The 20,500-nt window shown below is 43.8% G+C and overlaps 1 protein-coding gene across 1 annotated transcript; it reads right to left on the bottom strand.

Annotated features, from left to right (window-relative positions):
* Positions 1-8,684: 8,684 nt before the first annotated feature.
* On the bottom strand, positions 8,685-15,695 carry SHISA2 (shisa family member 2). Its single transcript, XM_070407548.1, has 2 exons — positions 14,390-15,695; positions 8,685-10,847 (listed from the first exon to the last, which is right to left on the bottom strand). The coding sequence occupies exons 1-2, from the start codon at positions 14,721-14,723 to the stop codon at positions 10,294-10,296; spliced, it is 888 nt and encodes a 295-aa protein (XP_070263649.1). The 5' UTR covers positions 14,724-15,695; the 3' UTR covers positions 8,685-10,293.
* Between the last annotated feature and the right edge of the window lie 4,805 nt (positions 15,696-20,500).

Here is a 20,500-nt window from a genome sequence, read left to right as displayed (position 1 = left end):
ATCCATCTCTGCTCCATGGTGCTGGGGTGACCTCATTGGGCATAGAAGGGCCTGGGCACCTCCATCGCTTCATGTTGTCTCCGGGCCTCTCCACGTGGCCTCTCTACCGCAGTGCCCCCGGGGTAGTCAGACCTCTTAGGTGGCAGCTCAAGGTTCCCAGAGTGAGTGTTCCGAGAGGCAGGGAGCAGAAGCTGCCAGGCGCTAAGGCCTGGGGCTGGGAACAGGCACAGAGTCACTTCCCCAGATTCTATTTGTGCAGAAGCCCCAGAGCCCACCCAGATCCACGGGACTGACTGACACCTCACTTCTCCAAAGAAGGAGTTTCAAAGAATTTGTAGCCATTTTTATTTGACCACAATGTGTAAGTGAAGTGGGCATGGGCTACTGAGGTGCTCAGTGACTCTGGGGATTCAGGGAGACTCTCAGGGAAAGGAGGAGGTCTCATCCAGGATGAGGTCACTGCTGTGAAAACATAAAGTGAAACCGTAAAATGTTTCACCCGTGCATTATCAACGCTGGTGACCACAGATATTAAATTAAGAAACAGGCCCTGGCTTGTTTGGCTCAATGAATAAAGTGTCAGCCTGCAGACTGAAGGGTCCTGGGTTCAATTCTGATCAAGGGCACATGCCTGGGTTGCGGGCTCCATCCCCAGCGGGGGGCGTGCAGGAGGCAGCCAACCAATGATTCTCTCTTATCATTGATGTTTCTATCTCTCTCCCTCTCCACTCCTCTCTGAAATCAATAAAAATATATTGGGGGAAAAATTAAGAAACAGCTTTGCTGCTGGTTCTCAAATGATAAGATGCAATCAAATACAAATCTGACTCTCACCCTATTAAATTTATTAAAGGGCTCTGGGCTACTAACCTGGGAATGCATGTAACAGGCTCACTATATGAAAAGACGTGCATGCATTTCAGGAACCAAGCACCTTGTGGCTGGTGTTCAGATGGGGTGCCTCTGCAGCCAACCAAGGCCACCAACATGCACAGAACACCACCATATGCAATGCAGTCCGAGACACATTGTAGTCATGAGGTTCAAGTCTACTAATGGCAGAGATGAATGTGAGCTAAAATACCATTTGTCAAGCACAATTTTTTTCTTGGCTATATATTTGATTTCAGAGAGGAAGAGAGAGGGAGAGAGAGATAGAAACATCAATGATGAGAGAGAATCATGCATGCCCCACACTGGGGATCTAGCCCGCAACCCAGGCATGTGCCCTGACCGGAAATCGAACCATGACCTTTTGTTTCAAAGGTCGACGCTCAGCCACTGAACCACATCAGCCAGGCCACAGTTTTTTTTCTTATAACCACATTGTAAAATAGAGAAGTCACTGAATCAAATAAGGTTCTGATACTTCTCAATTAGTGATTGCTGAATGAATATTGATCTTTCTGTTCCAATAGACCTTTCATTAGATTTAAAATTTCTTAAAACTAAAACTAATATAGAAATGTTATACTGGTTTTTTAAAAAAATGAAAACATTAATAATAAAAGCTAGGAAAAAAATCCACTCCAGATTGCTTTTAGCCTTCCAATTTATTATTATTAAGAAAAATTGTTTTAAGATGGCTCTAATGATTTCAAACTTTTGCCATCCCCACTTACTTCTGTGGGACCAAATATTTGGAGTCATTCTGTGATTAAAATCTAGACAGAAGCAGCAAATATCATTCTCACAAAGGTCACCATAAGAAGGATCCAAAAATAAAGAAAATATGGTGAAAGTTTCTGTCCTAACTCAGGCATTGTTAACTGAATGGCTATTTGAAAAGTTTTGTGCCCTGGCCGGTGTGACTCAGTAGTTGAGCGTTGTCCAGTGCACTGAGGGGTCTCCCATTCGATTCCTGCCCAGGTTGCAGGCTCAATCCCCAGGAGGGGGCGTGGAGGAGGCAGCCAACCAATGTTTATCTCTCTCTCGCTCTCCCTTCATCTCTCTCTGAAATTAATACAAACATTTTATTTAATTGTTGTAATCAAAGAAAAATTCATGTGCTAGTCTACATAATGCCTAGTTATATTGGATCCTACATTTAAATAAATGTAGTATTGCTTTGGCCTAATGATGCCTCTTACTAAATTCATTTTGAAAAACTTAAAATCTTGAATTTCAAATATTTTTTATTCCTATGCAAATATTAACACCTGCATAGGTGCTGAGGAGTCACTTAGCAATGACAAAGTCTTGGTTTCTATCCTCAAGGAACTCAACATATAAGGGACATGGACACAGTTAAATAGTACTAGGTCGTGTGACATAGGTTACAAGCAAGCGCTATAGGAACAAAAAACAAAGAGAAATCTGCCGAAACCGGTTTGGCTTGGTGGATAGAGCGTCGGCCTGCGGACTAAAGGGTCCCGGGTTCGATTCCGGTCAAGGGCATGTACCTTGGTTGCGAGCACGTCCCCAGTGGGGGATGTGCAGGAGGCAGCTGATCGATGTTTCTCTCTCATCGATGTTTCTGACTCTCTATCTCTCTCCCTTCCTCTCTGTAAAAAATCAATAAAATATATTAAAAAAAACAAAAAAAAACAAAGAGAAATCACACCAAGTGTTTGAAAGGAGCAGAGAGCAACACTGTCCGCACCCCAGTGGCCACTGCTTCCAGTTCCTGTAGCCTGATTTCTAAGGATTTTTGGATATCATAAAAACAGGGGAACAACAAAAGGATCCCAGGAGAATATGGCCAGGTAAGGTTTTAAAGCTGATTTAAAATGTAACCAAAAATCCTCCCACTTACATAAACCAGAGCCCCAGGAAAGTAGCCTACAGAAGCAACACCCTGTTAGGAGATGTGATCGAGAGTCCTAACCTGACAAATTCAGAAAGGTCTCCTGAATTGTCACACAGTTGTCAGGGATGGAAGAGGGACTTGAATCCAACTCTCACCTCCTCCAAAATCTGTGCTTTACCTCAAAGGATGTGCAAAAGCAGCCTCTAAAAGATGAATACAAAATCCACCCCGCCCTCCCCCTGCCCCCAATGTGACTGCCCAGGGAATACTGTTGAACTCCACTCTGATGGAGCACTGAGTTTCTGTTTTTTGTATTGAAGTGGGATGTATGAACTGTGTTAGGTTCAATCCCTGACTTCATGCACAGCTGGAGTCGAGGAGACTAATACATTTGCAGCATACACATCGCAGAGATGAGGCAAACCATCAGAGCCACTAAGGCACAAGGCAGAGTCCCATGCTGAAGGGTGCCAGTTACTGACTTCCAAAGTCCCAGGCTTCCCCCTGGCAGCAGTTGCTACCAGTTTCCAGCTTTAAAAAAAAAATGTTTGGCCCTGACCAGTGTATCTCAGGAATAGATTATCGGCCTGCAAGCCAAGAGTCAAGGGTTCAATTCCCAGTCAAGGGCATGTACCTGGATTGCAGGTTCATTCCCAGGCCCTGGCAACCAACCCATCTCTCTCTCTCTCTCTCTCTCTCTCTCTCTCTCTCTCTCTCTCTCATCAATGTCTCCCCCCTCACTCTCTCTAAAAATCAATGGGAAAAATAACCTCGGGTGAGAATTGACAGCAACAACAAAATGTTTGGCATTCCCAGAATCAGCCTCATTGTGTCTCCCGGGGGTACCCCTTAGCAGGTGCCCCCTCTGTGAACATGTTAAGACCTTTTCAAAATTCTAGATTCTAATACAGCCACACACACTTCCCTCTGTTCCTTTGGCCCTGGGGTGGTAACTGTTTCAGGCAGTTACTATATCTGTGTTGCCTCAGTGTGCCCTTTTGCTGTTTCAGTTCCCTAAGACCTTTTTAACCAATTCCTTATACAAATTCTCTCTGCTAAAAATAACTGGTGTGCCCTTCCAGGTGGCTCAGCTGGTTGGAGCGTTGTCAATGACAATGGCCATATCTACTGAGGCAAATACACATATACTCTATGACATAGCAGTTCACTTCTGGAAATCCACCCAAGAGAACTGAGTGTGTATGTTCACCAAACACAGGTTTAAAAATGTTCCTAACAGCCCCACACCAAACTAAAAATAACCCAAATGTCCATCAACAGGAGAGTGGATAAATAGTTATGATACATTCATATGATGGAATACTACACAACAATGAAAAGCAACAAACTCCTGCTTCATTTAACATTAGTCATAACATTGAATAAAGAAGCCAGACACAAAAGAGTATATACTGTGTGATTCCATTGATAGGAAGTTCAAAACCAGGCAAAGCTCATCTATGATGACAGAGATCAGAAGAGCACTTATCTTTGAAGAAAGCTATCAACAGGATTCTTTCTTTCTCTTTATCAGGGTGATAGTGTATCTAGCTGTTCATTTAAGATCTGTGTGCTTTACTTTATGTAGGATACAACTCAATAGAAAATTAAAATATAGTAACTCAGTCTGTGTTCCTTGCTGGACTCCAGTTGGTTCAGCGAGGTGCCAACCGGCAGACTCGGAAGGCTCAGTAGGAACAGCCAAACCTGGTAGAGATTCAGGGTGGAGAGACATCCTGTGATTTTACAAAGCAACAGTACCAAGAAACAAGACAGGCTACGTAGGGCTTTACAAAGTGTGGTGTTGATTCAAGGGTCAGAGAAGGCCAGTTCTGCTCATGTCTCTTAAGCAAACTTAAAACATAAGAAATTCAGGCCAATCCAGACAAAACTGATTAGTTATTGAAATAAAAATAAGAAAACACTCCAAAGCTAGTTCTGCTATAAAGAGCTATATATGTTTGACATATTTTGTCAATATAAATTATGCATTTCTCTATATTGGGCAGGTTAAAAATATCTGAAAAGTAAGTTATATGTGTATTATAAAACCCTATTAGATGCCACTAGTACTGTGCGATGCATAGCCTTTGTCCCCACACTAATCCTTTTGACAGAGAACACACTGAAGTCAGAGACATGAAAGCACGGTGAAGGTCAAACACTAAGTGGTAGAAATGGGTTCTAACCTGAGTCCATCCAACTTCAGAGGAAGTCCAATAGAACCAATTACAAGGGAAGCTGAGCACTGTAAACAAACTCCAATTTTTAAAAAACAGTTAAGAATTGAGAGCAGAGTCTTGGATGATATAGCCTCATGTAATAAGTTTTTTCTGTTTCAAATTTTCCTGTGATCATTCTGTACACATATGTATACACACGTGTGGTAATTTTATATACATGTTGCAGATGGCATTCAGTCTTCCACAGCTGATATGTCTACCAAGTAAATCATGTCTGTGTAACCCATGATTTTTCTAAATGAAAAGACCTACACTTCAAGATGGTTGAAATTAAGATACATGTTTTATGTTTAAAATCAATCTTAAGGCTGCCATCATAAACTTTTTACTCCTTTTATTGTCTCTCATTTAAAAGTTGTTTTAAAAGCATTAATTTTAAATTTCTTGTTCTTGATTTGAGTCAAGGTCCTTCAATTTTGAATATGTTGAAGGCATTCTGAAAACTTAAGTGTAAAAACCAAAATGACCCTTTCAGCCAACTCTCTGCATAAATCTTTGTATTTTATCTCAAAGCGGTTCTGTCATGGTGCAACGGGGTTATAATTAATATTCAAAAATACTTAACAGGAGTAACTGTCCCGGGTTTTACGTTTCCATTTGTCACTGATAAATCAGTCTATCTAGAAGAAAAGCAAGTGCAAATCAATGCACTAAAACATATTTACCTAGTGTATTGCTATAATTTGGGGGGGGGGGGGATTAATAATTTCTCACTTTTGTCATCTTTTATTTACTCAATCCCTTAAAGGGACTTGGCTCACAATTCATGCTTTACATTTTAAAAAATTTAGAAGTCAAAGAAATTTTCTACAAGTGTTTTGGAATGAATGGGCTGAATGAAAATGGCTGATTTCTGGTTCTTAAAATAAGAAAGAGACAGTGCAGGATGGAAATGTCCTTGAGACTACCATTTAGGCCAGGAGAAGAAAAGGAGGATTAAGGTTGAGTGATGAGGAATGGTGTTCTCATTTATATGCATGATTTATTTCTCCTTGTAACATTTAGGCTGCTCTTTGGAAAAATGAATAGGGCCCTGGAAGTGGATCACAAAGGGTGAGCCTTCCCCAGTGGCCAGGTCCAGACCCACTTCTGGGCTCCCAGGAACTTCCCTGGGTTTTTAAGCCACTCTGCATTGCGCTTCCTCCACTCAAGATTACACAGCTTCCTCAGACACTTTGATTTTTCTCCTGCTCAAGAGGCAAAGGAAATAAGCAACATTGGGGAAGTAATCACATTTTTTTAAAGTCCTAGAAAGTTCACTTAGCCATTAGTGCTGCTACATATTTACTTAGCAGGAACTTATCAAGTCCAGTGTGGCCCACAGGTGCCTGAGCTGCTGGCGTTCCATCCTAATAACTGACAGAGTTAGTCTGCCCACCCCCGACGCTGACCAGCTCCTCATGCACATCTCAGGAGTGCAGGTCTGCATGGACAGGGCATAAATACGCATTACACATTTTAATTACACATTCTGGCTGACTGGAGGAAGACCAGGCTATGTTAATGAGAAGTCTCCATCCTGAAGCCCATGAACAAGAAACCAGCTTATTCCTTTTAAGCATTTGGGAAGCTTAAGCAACTAAAAACAAGTGTGTTCATTAATTTAAACCACTTTAATGAACCATGGAGGATTGTGTATGGGAGGGAGATGGGAACTATAAGCAAAAGACAACTGTGAATTTGCAGGAAACAGAGACGAAGTCTCTGAGAGAAAAGGGACTAAACGTGAGTTCTATTACCAAGTAGGTACCAAACTGAGAAGAGAACTAATTAATCCAAACTTTTTCAGATCCCAGCTTTAAGCACCATTTAAACTCCTCTCCCATGTCTGGTCCATTTGTGAATGGCTGCCCTGTCCTTACCAACTTCGTTCGAACCTTCCTGGTTTCCCCAGGAAATGCTTCTGAAGGAAGCTTGCTTAAATCCTAATTGGCAATAAAACAATGAGAAAATATTAATCATCAAATTCGTGGAATAAAATTGTGCTATTTTTTAAAACTAGCCCAAGGTAAATTTAATAGATGAAACATGTCGTTCATCAAGCAACTAGGAAAGTATTCAGAAGTGGAAAGTGAGTTTTGCAAAGCAAATATGCTAAATTCAAATGCATCTATCTTAATGGTCTTCTCATTGCTTTGGATGTTGATGTTATTGTTAAATTCTAGCTTTCCCGACTATAGCAGGAATTATAGGAGGTGCGTGTTTCCAGGCTCTTAAATAGACATAAAGTGCTGGTTAATTTCTTCTTCCTCGAAATCAAAACGTTTTTCTCTCCTACACACAGGGATATAGAATTCCCCTGGAATCATCATGAACCAATGAGAAAGGTTTAGATACAGAAGAAGACATGCAGCAGGAAACTATTTTCCCAACTGTAGCTGCTCCCCTTTTGTCCCCCAAAACTTTAAAATATTTGTCCTGAGTGTAAATTACACCATATAGGTTCTGATTTCTTGACAATAAGGAAGCTATACTTAAACCAGGTATTTGAAATGTTTTACTTTGGCAGCTAAATTACTCCAGTTTTTACCAAAATTGAGAAGGTCCAAGTGTGCGTCCAATGATGTTATATATATATACCAGAGGCCCGATGCACAAAGATTTGTGCAAGAATACGCCTTGCTTCCCCTGGCTGCCAGCACCAGTTTCCCTCTGACACCCAGGACACGAGCCTTCGCTCTGGCCACTGCCTCCTACCTTCACTCCAGGCAGCTGCCGCCATCTTTTTTTGCATTAATTTACATATTCCCTCCTTATTGGCTGCAGGCACTGCCATCTTTGTCACAAAGTGATGGTCAATTTGCATATTCCATCTTTATTAGATAGGATAATATTTTGGAAAGTAGGACCAACTGAATTTATTAAAGTGTGCTTTTGCTTTTATTGTGATATTTAATTACCACATAGAAAAGGAGGAAGGTTGAACAGTCTTATATAAGAGAAGCAAGCACTCTCTTACATAAGCACCCTCAACCCTATATTTTGAAAAGGCTGAGGGACACTTGCATTGGGGAAGGATGGACTAGACCAGGGATTAGTGAACTATGGCTGGATAACAAATTGGGCCTACTGCCTGCTTTTTAGAGCCCTGGAGTTTAGAATAATTTTTACATTTTGAAATGGAAAAAAATAGAAATAGAATACTTTGTGATGTGAAAATGTTATAGAATTCAATTTTCAGTGTCCAACAATAAGGTTTTACTGAACCCCAGCCATGCTCATTGGATTATGGCTGTTTTTGTACTGTAGCATCTGAGCTCTGGAATTATTCGAGACTGTATGACCTGCAAATCCTAAAATATTTACTCTCTAGCTCTTTACTGAAAAAAGTTCGCCAATCCCTAAGCTGGTGATCTCTAAGGTCCCTTTCACCTCCAATCTTCTAGGAATTTTACTTCCTTAGATCGTCAGAATCCACCATCAAAAACAAGGTAACTTGATAATATGATCTCAAAAGAACTATCTCTTTTGTGTTGTCAACATTTACCATAGAATATGTAAAATAATATCACTGACTCATAGAATTTACATATAAACTTCTCAGATATTAATTACTTTTAAAGGTAGTCTCTTGGTTCTAGAAAGCAATACATATAATTTTGAGCAATTTTATTCTATTAACAGGTTTAATAGACCATCTAAAATTAGAAAGTAGAATGAAGATGAAAACAAAAAAACAACTCCCCTAGGAATTCATACCATAAAATATTTATTAAGTAAAATTATTTTCCCCTGCCTTTGGTTTTTAAAAATGTTTGATTGAGTATCTTTGCAGATACCAATTGCCAACAGTGGTTTTACATTATTCAGTCATGAGATAGATGTTAGATAGATAGAAAGATAGGTAGGTAGGTAGATAGTAGATGATAGGTAAGGTAGATGAAAGATAATAGATATTGGCATAAATGTGTAAAAGACCAACGTTATAATGGTTTGTTTAATTACAAATCTTGGTTTTGCTAGCAGTTGGAAATTTACTTGCACATACTTAAACTTACTTCTTATAAGTAAACAATACACAAATTCACTTGAATCTCATAATTCAGAACACTGGTAATGAATATAGTGCCTGCTGAGGACTAGGAGAGAAAAACAAGAACTTTGTGGGGAAAGAAAGGTAATATCTCTTTGAAAAGCTTTTCTCTTGATTTAATAGTCCCTATTGCCTGGAACATAAGCCATTTTGATAATGAGAGTATAAAAAGCCTTATGATTTGCAAAGTAAATTATATTGTGGTTTAAATTTCATCCAAAATCTTGGATTATGGCTGAGAAGCTATACTCAACCTTTATAAAGCATTTCTTTGAAATTTATAGGGGAAACAAGAAATGTTTTATCAGTTCTAGGCAGAAATGATAATCTCCATTTATAAGATCGTAATTACCTGCACTCGGACCTATACAGACATGGGGATCTAGAAACCAAATAGAAAGAAATGCCAAGCCATACGTAATTTGTAGAAGTAGCAGGTGATAGATTATAATTTCAACATAAAAAAATCTAATTACTTCTCAGATGTCACTGTAAAGTTGGAAAATTAGAAGATACAATCAAGAAGGGGATGAATGGCTTTATTACACTATCCACCACTTCAAGATTAAAACCCCAGAATTTTGAAATGTCATTAGTTAAGTAACTATACAATTTCTTTCAGTCTCTTTTTAATGTAGAAAATCACTTTGTAATAAGATCTCTACACAAAGTAAGAAAGCACAAAATAGACAAAAATAGACAATTTATATATCTTTTTACAATGAAAGAAAGAATGCCTATGAAATACTGAGATCGATGACTAATCTCATGGAGTTCAAATTGTATTTCCTTTGATAATAATTGTGTTCTTAATATCTTCCCCTAAACCTTGGATGCTTATAAAAGACTTACCCAGGTAAAAGGCAAGGAACAGGTATTCTGACTAGGTACAGTAAAAAAACAAAAGAAACAATAATAATAATAACAATATAATAAACACCCTTAATCATCTGTTTACAAGATTCTTTTGACAGCCATACCTCAAGGGCACTTAAGGGCTCAAGCATTTGTCATACAACCATCAGTAACAACACAGCATCTCCAGGTGATGTCCTTTTCCATCATAAATCAATCATGCACTGGGATAAAACATCCGCGAAAGCTAATTCAGAGAGATGTTTTCACAGTTTGGGGGCCAATGAAACCATCCAAATGAACTGTGCCATGAACATCCCCAACATGCATGGACTGCCACTTTGAGAATCCTTGCCAAGTCTATAGCTTCCGTTTTCCTCAGTCTCGTAGTGGAACCCACTTGGCACCTTGAGTCACACGGTCACAGCTGGGTACATCTTCTGTTCACTGTTAGTGTGAGGGAAAGGGGCCTGAATCTGCCTGTAACCCGTCTGCAGGCTGTCCATGAAAGGTGGCACAGGAGTCATGGGCACTGAGTCGTGCTGCACCGTGTATCCCACATATGGGGGATGCAGATACTGCCCCTGATGGGGCACAATTTGGGTGGCCTGCTGACAGTTCAACACAGAGAAGTTCGTGGGCATGTTGACATACACGTTGTTCATGGTCCCCTCAGGCAAGCAACAGTTGGTCTGTGACCTTGTTGGGGGCGCTCGGGCTCCGGAGTTGGCACTGGAGCTGGAGCTGGCAGCTGTGCTGGATTGGCGGGAGGATGACCCCCGGGAAGTGCTGGCACTGGGGATCATGGGGATGGTCTCCATCAAGCGGTTCCCCCCAGGGGCCCGGCTCTGCTGGGGCTCCTGCTTAGGACGGAGACATCTGCAGCAACAGGCGGCCACGAGTGACCCCAAGATGATGAAGGCGACAAACACAGACCCAACGATGAGGAATGGCACGTAGATGGGGACTGGAGGGCAAAAACATAACATTATGATTCACTATAAATATGCAGTAAAAATCAGTGTGCTTGGCAGTGGAGATCGGAAAGGAGTGGCAGTGACACTTAATTGAAGGACCAGGGTGGGCTGGTTTGTGTGCCCATTAGCAGCCCACCATATGCACTGTCCTTTACTCAGTCTCAGGAAAGGTGGGAAGGCCGAACAGGCATGGCAGGTCAGTGCCCCTAAAGCAAAATTTTTAATATTTACAGCTAGATTCACCAACTGCACTGACTGAGGCAAACATCCAATTCACTGAAGACATGTGTTTCATGTTTTAAGACTTCTAAAATCCCTACAATAACTGAACTGCCCATACTTGCCAGATAGTTGTAAGATCTGTATAGAAACTAGTTGAAATTATTTAAAAAGCTTTCTTCCCCCAGCAAGTTATGTGTATTCCTTGCAAACTCTTTTTACCATATTTTATTTAGCAAGTTTTATTTCCAGAGGCAAATAAATAAAAAACGTAGGTCAGACTCTAGCCAGGACCATTCCAAAAGGAGTCTGTAAAGCACAGAAGTCAAAGAAGGGTAAGAAAAACTCCACATGCTTATCTAGCTGAGATTGGGAGGGGAGGGGGCATGAGGGGGGTGTTAGAGGGGACCTAGCATGGGTCACTGGATGGTGGAAAGGTTTAGTGACTTGTGTGCAGGGAAGTTATTTCAGGCAGCATGGAACAAGGTACCGAGAACAAACGTTGGGGGCAACAAGATATTTGTTCCAGGAAGGAGAGCTGCCCACAGCGAGCTAGGAAGCACCCCGGCAGGCCCAGGAGGGCTGAGGTGGAAGTCACCCTGGAATTCCGACACTGGATTCTGTGTGAGGAACTACAGGGAAAGCCTGCAGAGCATAAAGCAATGGGCGCCATATTTAGCAAGTGAGGTTTATTCTGAAAAATAAAACCGTAAAAGATAAAAAATACTAACTTTAGTGAAATTGGTAGCAAGCTGTATTTTTCCATTATTTTACTTTAAAAACTCTTGTGGGGGCCTCGGGGAGAGCAGCATGGGGCTTCCCGCAGCTGGGTAAGATACACCCACTGACAGGGGCAGAGAGTCAGGAGGGCGGGGCCGCCAGATGCCTGGGAGCCACTTCTGTAGAATCCCACCTGAGGTTACTGAGAAGCTACTTTTTTGTGCGTTCCTGCCCATGTCTTTAACTATTTGGTTGGAAAACACAGGAGGACGGGGACTAGGTCTTGCTGGTCTTGGCAAAGCAGTGCCAGCTCAGGGATACAGGCAGAACCTCAGGAGGGAGCCCAGTTCTCCCACACTTCTGAGGTACCCTTTGACTGTCCCCTGGAGTCAGTGCTTTTAGAATATAGTAGCACATGAAGTCATGGAGAAATAACGCCTTACAAGCAAAACATACTTTGTAAGTATTTAACCAAAGCTGGCATTTGATTTCCTTAATCATCAACTCTGAACAGAGTAAATACTATATTTATACATAGTGTTTCTTTAGCAGGTAGAAATATTTGCTCCAGTTTACAGCACGGCTGGCTTTCTGACTGTTCTAATCACAGTCACTTACAGCACACTAGAGCAGGGGATGGGGGCTTCTCCATCCGCATGCTATAAATATTTCATTCTCTAAACTAAGACACCAGTCCTAACTGGGTCATCAAGAAGTAAAGAAATAATAAAAGAACCCTAGCTGGTTTGGCTCAGTGGACAGAGTGTCAGCCTGCAGACCGAAGGGTCCGGGGTTCAATTCCAATCAAGGGCACGTATCTCGGTTGCAGGCTCCTCCCCAGCCCGGGCCCTGGTCAGGGTGCAGGCAGGAGGCAACCAATCTATGTATTTCTCTCACATTGATGTTTCTCTCTGTCTTTCCCTCTTCCTTCCACTCTCCCTAAAATCAATGGAAAAATATCCTTGGGTGAGGATTTTTTTAAAAAAGAAAGCAATAATAGTAAGAAAAACCCCAAACATTATAGCAAAAACTAGCTGAAAGCAACCTAAGTCCACATAATGAATTTTGGGGAGAAATAACTGTTCTCTTTCCAGAATTTTTAATTGGAAGTGTAAATAGCTACACAGGGGTAAAGAATGCTGTGCCCCTCAAAGCCCCCAGCGCTGCTTAATTAGGCCTGTTGTCCTTCTTGATTGCAGAAGAGAAGCAAGAGGAGCAGAATTTTCAGGAAATAAGGACTTAAAAGTAGGGTAAAGAAGACACCCATGCACATCACAGGGTGTCATGAGAAGTCTGCTGCCTACTGATCTGTCCAAAGCTAACCTAACTTTTTAGAGACCGTTAAGGAGCCCAACTTGGCTGACACACGGAAGTAGCAGTTCCGTCTTTGGCTCATTTCTCAAGGCTTTATTCCAGGGCCACACACCCTGCAAGGCTGAGCTTGTGTTTTAAGATGGCACCTTTTCTGGAATTACCCTCAGTTCTCCTCTCTTCAGATTCAATGAAGCAGAACAACAGGAGTGGCTTGCTAATAAAATGCTTGACTGCAAAGGGACCAGCACGAAACAAGCTGCCTCTTCCCAGGGGGAGACAGCTCTGTCCACACAGATGCCACTAGTACCAAGCTCAGGTGACTCAAAGCCTGGGCCCTTGTGCTGGTGAACAGTCCTGTCCTTAATACAACCAGCTGCAGAGAAAAGAGACACCCTCGTGGTGCCATGCTTGCCATCTGACCGCTACCCCTACACCAACCTAAATCCTCCCTCTCAAACACACATACTGAATGGACCCTGGAGGGAGGCCATCTGGGAGGTTTGTGAAGAGGAAGTGGAACCTATCAAATTCTTACACGGACTTGTTTATTTTTCCAACTCTAGCTTTGGCAATTTGAAAAAATACGTAATTTTTTTTTTTAAATCAAAGTCACAAAGAGCAAGATTGGGTACGGCTCTAATGTCACACCTAGCAAGACCAGCATGGTGACAACTGTCCAGAAACCAGAGGCCGGGGCCTGGCAGGGGAGAGAGGCCGCAGCATGTTAGAGAGGATTAGCGTCCCCAGGGTCTGGTACAGGGTGTCACCCCCCCCCCCCCCCCCCCCCCCCCCCCCCCCCGGGAAGCCCTGAGCAGCCGCCTTCCTCCTGAGGAGTCTTCACAGAAGTGCCCCCGCCATCCCTCCCGGCTTCCTCTGGGACTCCCAAGATGGTAACCCTTCCTACAAGCTAGACCTCTGGGGACAGGCGGCAGGGGAGGGGGCCCAGAGGCCCTTCCTTGGACTGGAGGACCATGAAGCTGTCGTTGGCCCACCCTGCCTTAGACGTGTCGTTTTCTGGGGAAAATCCAACCCAAAGCACCTTTTAGCTAACAAACGGGGAAACTGAGTCCCAGGACGGTGAATTCGTGCCCCATTTCTCACACTATATTGGCTGGCCCAGCATGCTGCCACCACCTCCTGGTCCAAGACCCTTTTCTGAAATCTCAGTGCTCCTAGTTCCGTTCCCCCCTCTTCAGGTCCCAGGTCCATGCAGTCCGGGCGAAGCCAACCTTCCTCCCGCTCGAGCACGGCCCTGCCCCTCCCCGCACCCCACCCCTACCTGCCGAGCCGTCTGAGCCGTCTTTGTCCGACCGGCCAGGCTCGCCGGCGCCCTGCTGGCGGTCGTTGTCGCAGCCGCCCTGGTCTAGGCGCGCCTCGGCGCTGGAGCAGCAGTAGCGCAACGCGCAGCTGCCACAGCAGATGGTGGCGTCGCCGCCGTCGAAGCGCTCAGGGCACTGGAAGCCGACGTGCCAGACGCCCTGAGCGTCCAGCCAGCCGTGGCAGTACTCGCCGCTGGCCCGCGCCCCCGCCGCCAGCAGCGCGGCCAGCAGCAGCTGCAGGAGTGAAGCGGGGACCCGGCAGGCGGCGGCGGACGGGCGGCGTCCGCCCCACATGGCACCCTGGGCGCGGGCCGCGCGTCTCCAGGGAGCGCAGCGCGGTCTTCAGGAAGTCGTGGCCCCCGAGACCCAGTCCCAGGGGTGCTCGGGCCGGGATCTCGTCACTCTTCTCAGTGAGTGCCCACCGCCCTCTGCCGCGACGTCCCGGGAGCCAACGACGCCGGGCTGCTGACCCAGGAGGCGCCTAAGCCATGCCCTCCTTCTGCCGGGCGGCCCGGTCCGGAAGGGGCAGCCTGGAGCGTGGGTCTGCGCTGCCGGAACGCTTCGGGTGCGCACTCAGAAGTTCCCCGGCGCTGTCGTCCCGCATCCCCTGGAGCCTTCGCCCGCGAGAGGACCCGCCCCGGGCATCCCCGAGGGGACGATCCCTCCAGTCCGATTACCGCTGGGAACGCCGCTGCGGACCCCGAGCCGGGACGCTGCCGCGGGGTTTGAATCTCGGGAAACCGCTCGCGAGTCGGGAGCGTCTCCCTTCCTTTATTCCCCTCTCGGGCGGCGAGAAGGGGCTACGAAGGCGGGCAGTGCGCCCAGGACTCCGGTCAGCAAGTGCAGTGACCGGCCGCGCTCCGTTTGCTCAGCTCCGAACTCGGTCCGCATGGCTCCGGCCGCGTAGCCCCGGCAGAACCTCGGGGTGCACCACGGTCCCCGCCGCGGGACGTGCGGTCAGTCCTCCCGGCTCACGCAGCCGTCCAGGACGCGGGCGAGGGGCCGGCGCGCCCCCGCCGCAGTCCCGGGAGCCTGCCGGCTGGCGGCGGCAGCGGCGGCGGCTGCGCGTGGGTCCTGGCGGCGGCTCGCGCCAGCTCCCCTCCTCGCCTCTCCAGCGGCAGCTCGCTCCCACGGGCGCTGGGCCGGTCCGCCTCCCCTCTCCCCCGGCCGCTGCGCTCTCGGGAGGTGCGCACCGGTGGGCGCCTCCCACAAAAGTTTCAGTCCTCGGGGCTCCCGAAGAAGCGGAGTACGGCAGCTGCCCGCGAAGTCGCCGCGCCCGGCACCGAGCCCGCCCCGACCCAGCTCGCTGCGCCCGGCCGCTGAGCTGCGCTCTTATGAGGGGCCGCGGCCGCTCGGCGCGCATGCGTGCTGCGCGGCTCCCCCTCCCCTGAACGTCCCGGGGCGCCGGAGCCCTTCGCCTTCGGACTAGGAGGGAAGAGGAGCGGGTGGCCAGCGACAGGGGGCTGCAGGCTAGAACAGGCGCGGGAGAAAACTTATGCAATCTAGGCCTTGCTAACGAAATCATGATAAGTAAAGCAAACTGAACTTGCTTATTGAAGATCTCTGGCACTCAAAATTCGGTTTGATTCTCAGAACTTCCCCACGATGGATTATAATTGCATTTTTCAGACAATGAAGTCGCTACTCAGATTAACTGTCTCTCTCAGCTCCCAGCAGCTCACGTCCAGATCGCGGCTGGTCACAGGCCCAGCCGAGGAAGAACTTGGATGTTGGTGGCAGAGTTCGCACGCCTAGATCTTCGCCTGGTGGGCTCCAGGCTTCTATGAAGAGAGTTCGAAAAAGACATCACAGATTGGCCACTGTCTGCATGATTTGTGATCGCTTTTTTGTTGTTGTTTTCTATATTTGGGCGTGGCGATTTATTGGATTCAAGCAGAGAGGTGCCTGGCCTTACTGGTGTAGACAGCTGCAGTTAGAAGAAAACAAAGGTCAGACAGACCAGAAATTCGGCTTTGATGGAGGAGAAATTAATAGCTTCTCTCTTGCGGAAGCTGAAACAACAGGTGCTGATGCTATTAAAGCAGCAGTGATTATTTTTAAAGGAACTGGTGACCTTTCCGACTGGGCCTGGAAATCAGCTGACCTGAAATCTAGGCTCAGCCCTACCAGTAAAGAATCATTGCATTTTGCTGCTCTCAGTTCCTACATTTTTAAAGCGAAACATAGGATGTGATGACTACAATGGCCCTTTCCAAGTCTTTGAACACAAGGCAATTTTATTCACAGCAAAGACACTGATGTTCAAACAACCATTTGGACACTTGTGTATTCCTGGTAAATGCACGGACTCACACATGGTTGACATCTTTCCACCACTTCAACCAAATCAAATCAAAAGGAAAAACTACCCTACATCCACCCCCTCACCCCAAACACCTATTCTTCTCACTAAATCTCTCTCCAAGCATTGCACTTTATTTCCTTGCAGGTTTTTTGGTCATTTTGGCTACATAAAATTATGTATATTAAACGCACCAGCCACCAACTTATTTCAACCTAATAAGTAAAAATTTCAAAATGAAACTATTCATTCAACAAACACATGCTAAGGACTTAGAGTATACTTGCTCTGTATTGGGTATTGGGGATTCACCAAGAAGTTAGACATCATGGCTATTTCCTGCAGACAGCTTAAAGTCTCTGGAGTAAAACAGATATTGAACAGAATGGCAAAGAATTGAATAAGCAAATATAAGACAAAGATGATAAAAGCTATGACAGGTGATGTACAGTGTCAATTTAAGCACATAACCTGGGGGTGGAGAGGGGAGGGAAGGCAGAAAAATGATCAGAGGAGTGGCACTTAAAATTGGACCAAAAGAAGCTGAGGAAAAACCCAGTTTTTCAGATTGTCTTTTTCTTAGAAGATACTATTCGCTAGCTAGTGTTCACTGGGGGCTTACTCTGTGACAGCCACTGGGGTGAGTCTTACATGCATAGTCTCACTTAATCCTCACAACCCTGTGAAGACAGAATTGCTATCCTCAATAACTTGCCCAATTGGTACAGATAAAAAGTGCTGGTGTGCCTGGAGAGCACCCAGTGTTAGCCCACTTTAAAGCCAGCCCATATGCTGCTAGTCCGCACAGTCCCCATTACAGTACGCCAAGGAGTAACTGTGAACTCTACACCAATCACCAGATAGTTGGGTATCATTATTTTCCTATGGCACCATAAATTGATTTGAATGGTATTCAAAGGGTTAATACTTCACTCTTTTTTCTCTTGGAAAAAAGTTAATGCAAGAGAATTGTACATTTCTTCAGACAGTACCTATACCAGTGATGGCGAACCTATGACACGCGAACTCATTTTTTTGGTTGATTTTTCTTTGTTAAATGGCATTTAAATATATAAAATAAATACCAAAAACATGTCTTTGTTTTACTAGGGTTGCAAATATCAAAAAATTTCTATATGTGACACGGCACCAGAGTTAAGTTAGGGTTTTTCAAAATGCTGACACGCCGAGCTCAAAAGGTTCGCCATCACTGATCTATACCATACCTTCCACTATTCATTTATCATGTTCTCCAACACACCCACAATTTATGTTTATTTATGAAGAGAGAAATGTTGAACATTTTCACATTGGAATTAATTTAGTGACCTGGCAGTGCCACCATTTACACACAAAGAGTTCTTCTCAACTAGTTCACGATTTAATCCACAACTGCTAAACTTGGAAATGTAAAGCTTTGAATAAATCCAACCTCTTTTTAATTGCTATGCTCCTTTACTCCTTAAAGGTTAAGGAGAGGCCTGTTCCTTTGTGTGGTGATGGATTGTGCTGCAGATCCCTTATATCACTCTGTTCTTCCTTCTGACTGTTTTTATCTTTTCTTTGTGTATCTAGTATGTTGTATTGAAATTTTATAAAATAATTTATCAAATACTTATTGAGCTTCTCTATGGGGAGATGGTCTTGTTCCTTCCTTAAGAAATAAAAACAGCCCGGCGGGTGTGACTCTGTGGTTGAGCATCAACCTATGAACCAGAAGGTTTGATTCCTGGTCAGGGTGTATGCCCTAGTTGCAGGCTCATCCTGCCGCCCCACCCCCACAACCCCCCACAACCTGCCCCCACCCCCGCCATAGGGGGTGTGCAGGAGGCAGCCAGTCAATGATTCTCTCTCATCATTGATATTTCTCTCTCTCTCTCTCTCTCTCTCTCTCTCTCTCTCTCTCTCTCTCCCTTTCTCTCTGAAATCAATAAAAAATAGTTATTTTTAAAAAGATTCTCCCTCACTGTTCTTAACAGAAACCTAAACTATTTTACTAGTCTCTTCTGAGAAACTGTAACTAATAGTCAAAACATACAGGTAGTCGTAATAATTTATTATAATCAAAACTAAATGTCAAGCAGTCTGCCAAAATATATTTAAACACATGTGAAAGAATCTACACACACACACAAAAAAAGCTACTTAAAAAGTTGAATTCTAGAGACATTAAGTTCAGGAGTATATTTTCAGGTTATTTCACCTTTCAGTCTGTGCCTATATATGAATAAAATACAATTGACTTTAAAAAAACTTCTGACATATCTTCAATAGTACAAGTAGAAAGTCATATACGTAAATAAATGATTACTTATAACATTGCTAACTGAAGTTGATACAAATCATATGGAGGTAATCACATGTCATTTGGCTGGCAGTTCTAAAAGCAGCAAGATCTACAGTGCTTTTTCTGCGAGTTTTAGCAAGAGCAGAAGGTTCTTAGCATCTGTACACCCGTCAGCAGTCTGTTTAGGAAGAATGGCTTTCACTGGGTTCATTCATTTTTTTCTTCCTCTTTTATAAATATAAATAGTATTGAAAATTCACATTTGGTTGACCAGAGTTCTTTTAAATTAAAGTATTTGTGTTAACAAATAAGACTTCAAGTCCAACAAATATGTTAATTTACATTTCTTTCAATTTTGTCTTGTAGTTACCTAACATCATCTGAAAATAAAAAATGGTTATAAATTTTTGAAAAAAAAAATCTTTCGCCCTGATCGGTTTGGCCCAGTGGATAGAGCGTCGGCCTGCGGACTAAGGGTCCCAGGTTTGATTCCGGCCAAGGGCATGTACCTTGGTTGCGGGCACATACCCAGTAGGGGGTGTGCAGGAGGCAGCTGATCGATGTTTCTTTCTCTCATCGATGTTTCTAACTCTCTATCCCTCTCCCTTCCTCTCTGTAAAAAATCAATAAAATATATTTTTAAAAAAATCTTTCTGGTTGCTTTTAAATGTTTCATCTTTCATCCTCCTATTTTTTCTTTGTAATTAATATACTGACTTTCAAAAGAGTAATTTCCATATTTTAAATGCTTTCCTTCTCTTCTACCATTAACTTTAAACATTAGTCAGACTTCGCTCCCTCACCCATCATCACCCCTAACCCCAGAGTTTACTGAACTATTTTCATGTTGATGTTTACTATTGTTATATTTTCTTTTTGGAGATATAGAGTTTAAACCCATCCAGGACTTTTTCTAATAATGCGAGAATATCCAAAAGACCGGAATAAACAAAATCAATATCGCATCAAAAAGCCTACAGCAAATACTTGCAAATTGTGTATTTAATAAGCTTAGTGTCTAGAGCATGTATTCAATTCTACAACAAAAAGACAAAGCAACCCAATTAAAAACCAGGAAAAGGATGTGAATATTTATCCAAAAAAGATGCAACAACCAATAAGCACATGAAAAGATACTCAACATCATTAGTCATTAGGGAAATGCAAATCAAAATCACAATGAGATACCACTTTGCACCCACTAGAATGGTAATAAAAATAATAAACAGAAAATAACAAGTGTTGGAGAAGAGGTAGAAAAACTGGAAACCTTGCAGATTGCTAGTGGGACTATAAAATGATTCAAACATTGTGCAAAACAATTTGACAGTTCCTTTAAAAATTAGACACAGAATTACTGCATGGCCCTGCAATTCCACTCCTAAGTATATATACCCAAAAGAGTTGAAATTTGTACACAAATATTCATAGCAGCACTATTTATAAAAACAAAAACACAGGAACAACTCAGTGTCTATCAAC

The sequence above is a fragment of the Myotis yumanensis genome, unplaced genomic scaffold, assembly GCF_028538775.1.
Source record: "Myotis yumanensis isolate MYYU_CA2020_CCGP unplaced genomic scaffold, mMyoYum1.0.hap1 SCAF_3, whole genome shotgun sequence".
Taxonomy (NCBI): Eukaryota; Metazoa; Chordata; class Mammalia; order Chiroptera; family Vespertilionidae; genus Myotis; species Myotis yumanensis.
This window is presented reverse-complemented; position numbering and strand designations above follow the sequence as displayed.

Bases quoted from the DNA above. Each gene is read 5' to 3' on its own strand.
- SHISA2 (XM_070407548.1), bottom strand. From the start codon at position 14,723: ATGTGGGGCGGACGCCGCCCGTCCGCCGCCGCCTGCCGGGTCCCCGCT. The intron at 10,848-14,389 runs GTAGGGGTGGGG...TTTGCCCTCCAG, and splicing joins CGGCTCAGACGGCTCGGCAG to TCCCCATCTACGTGCCATTC.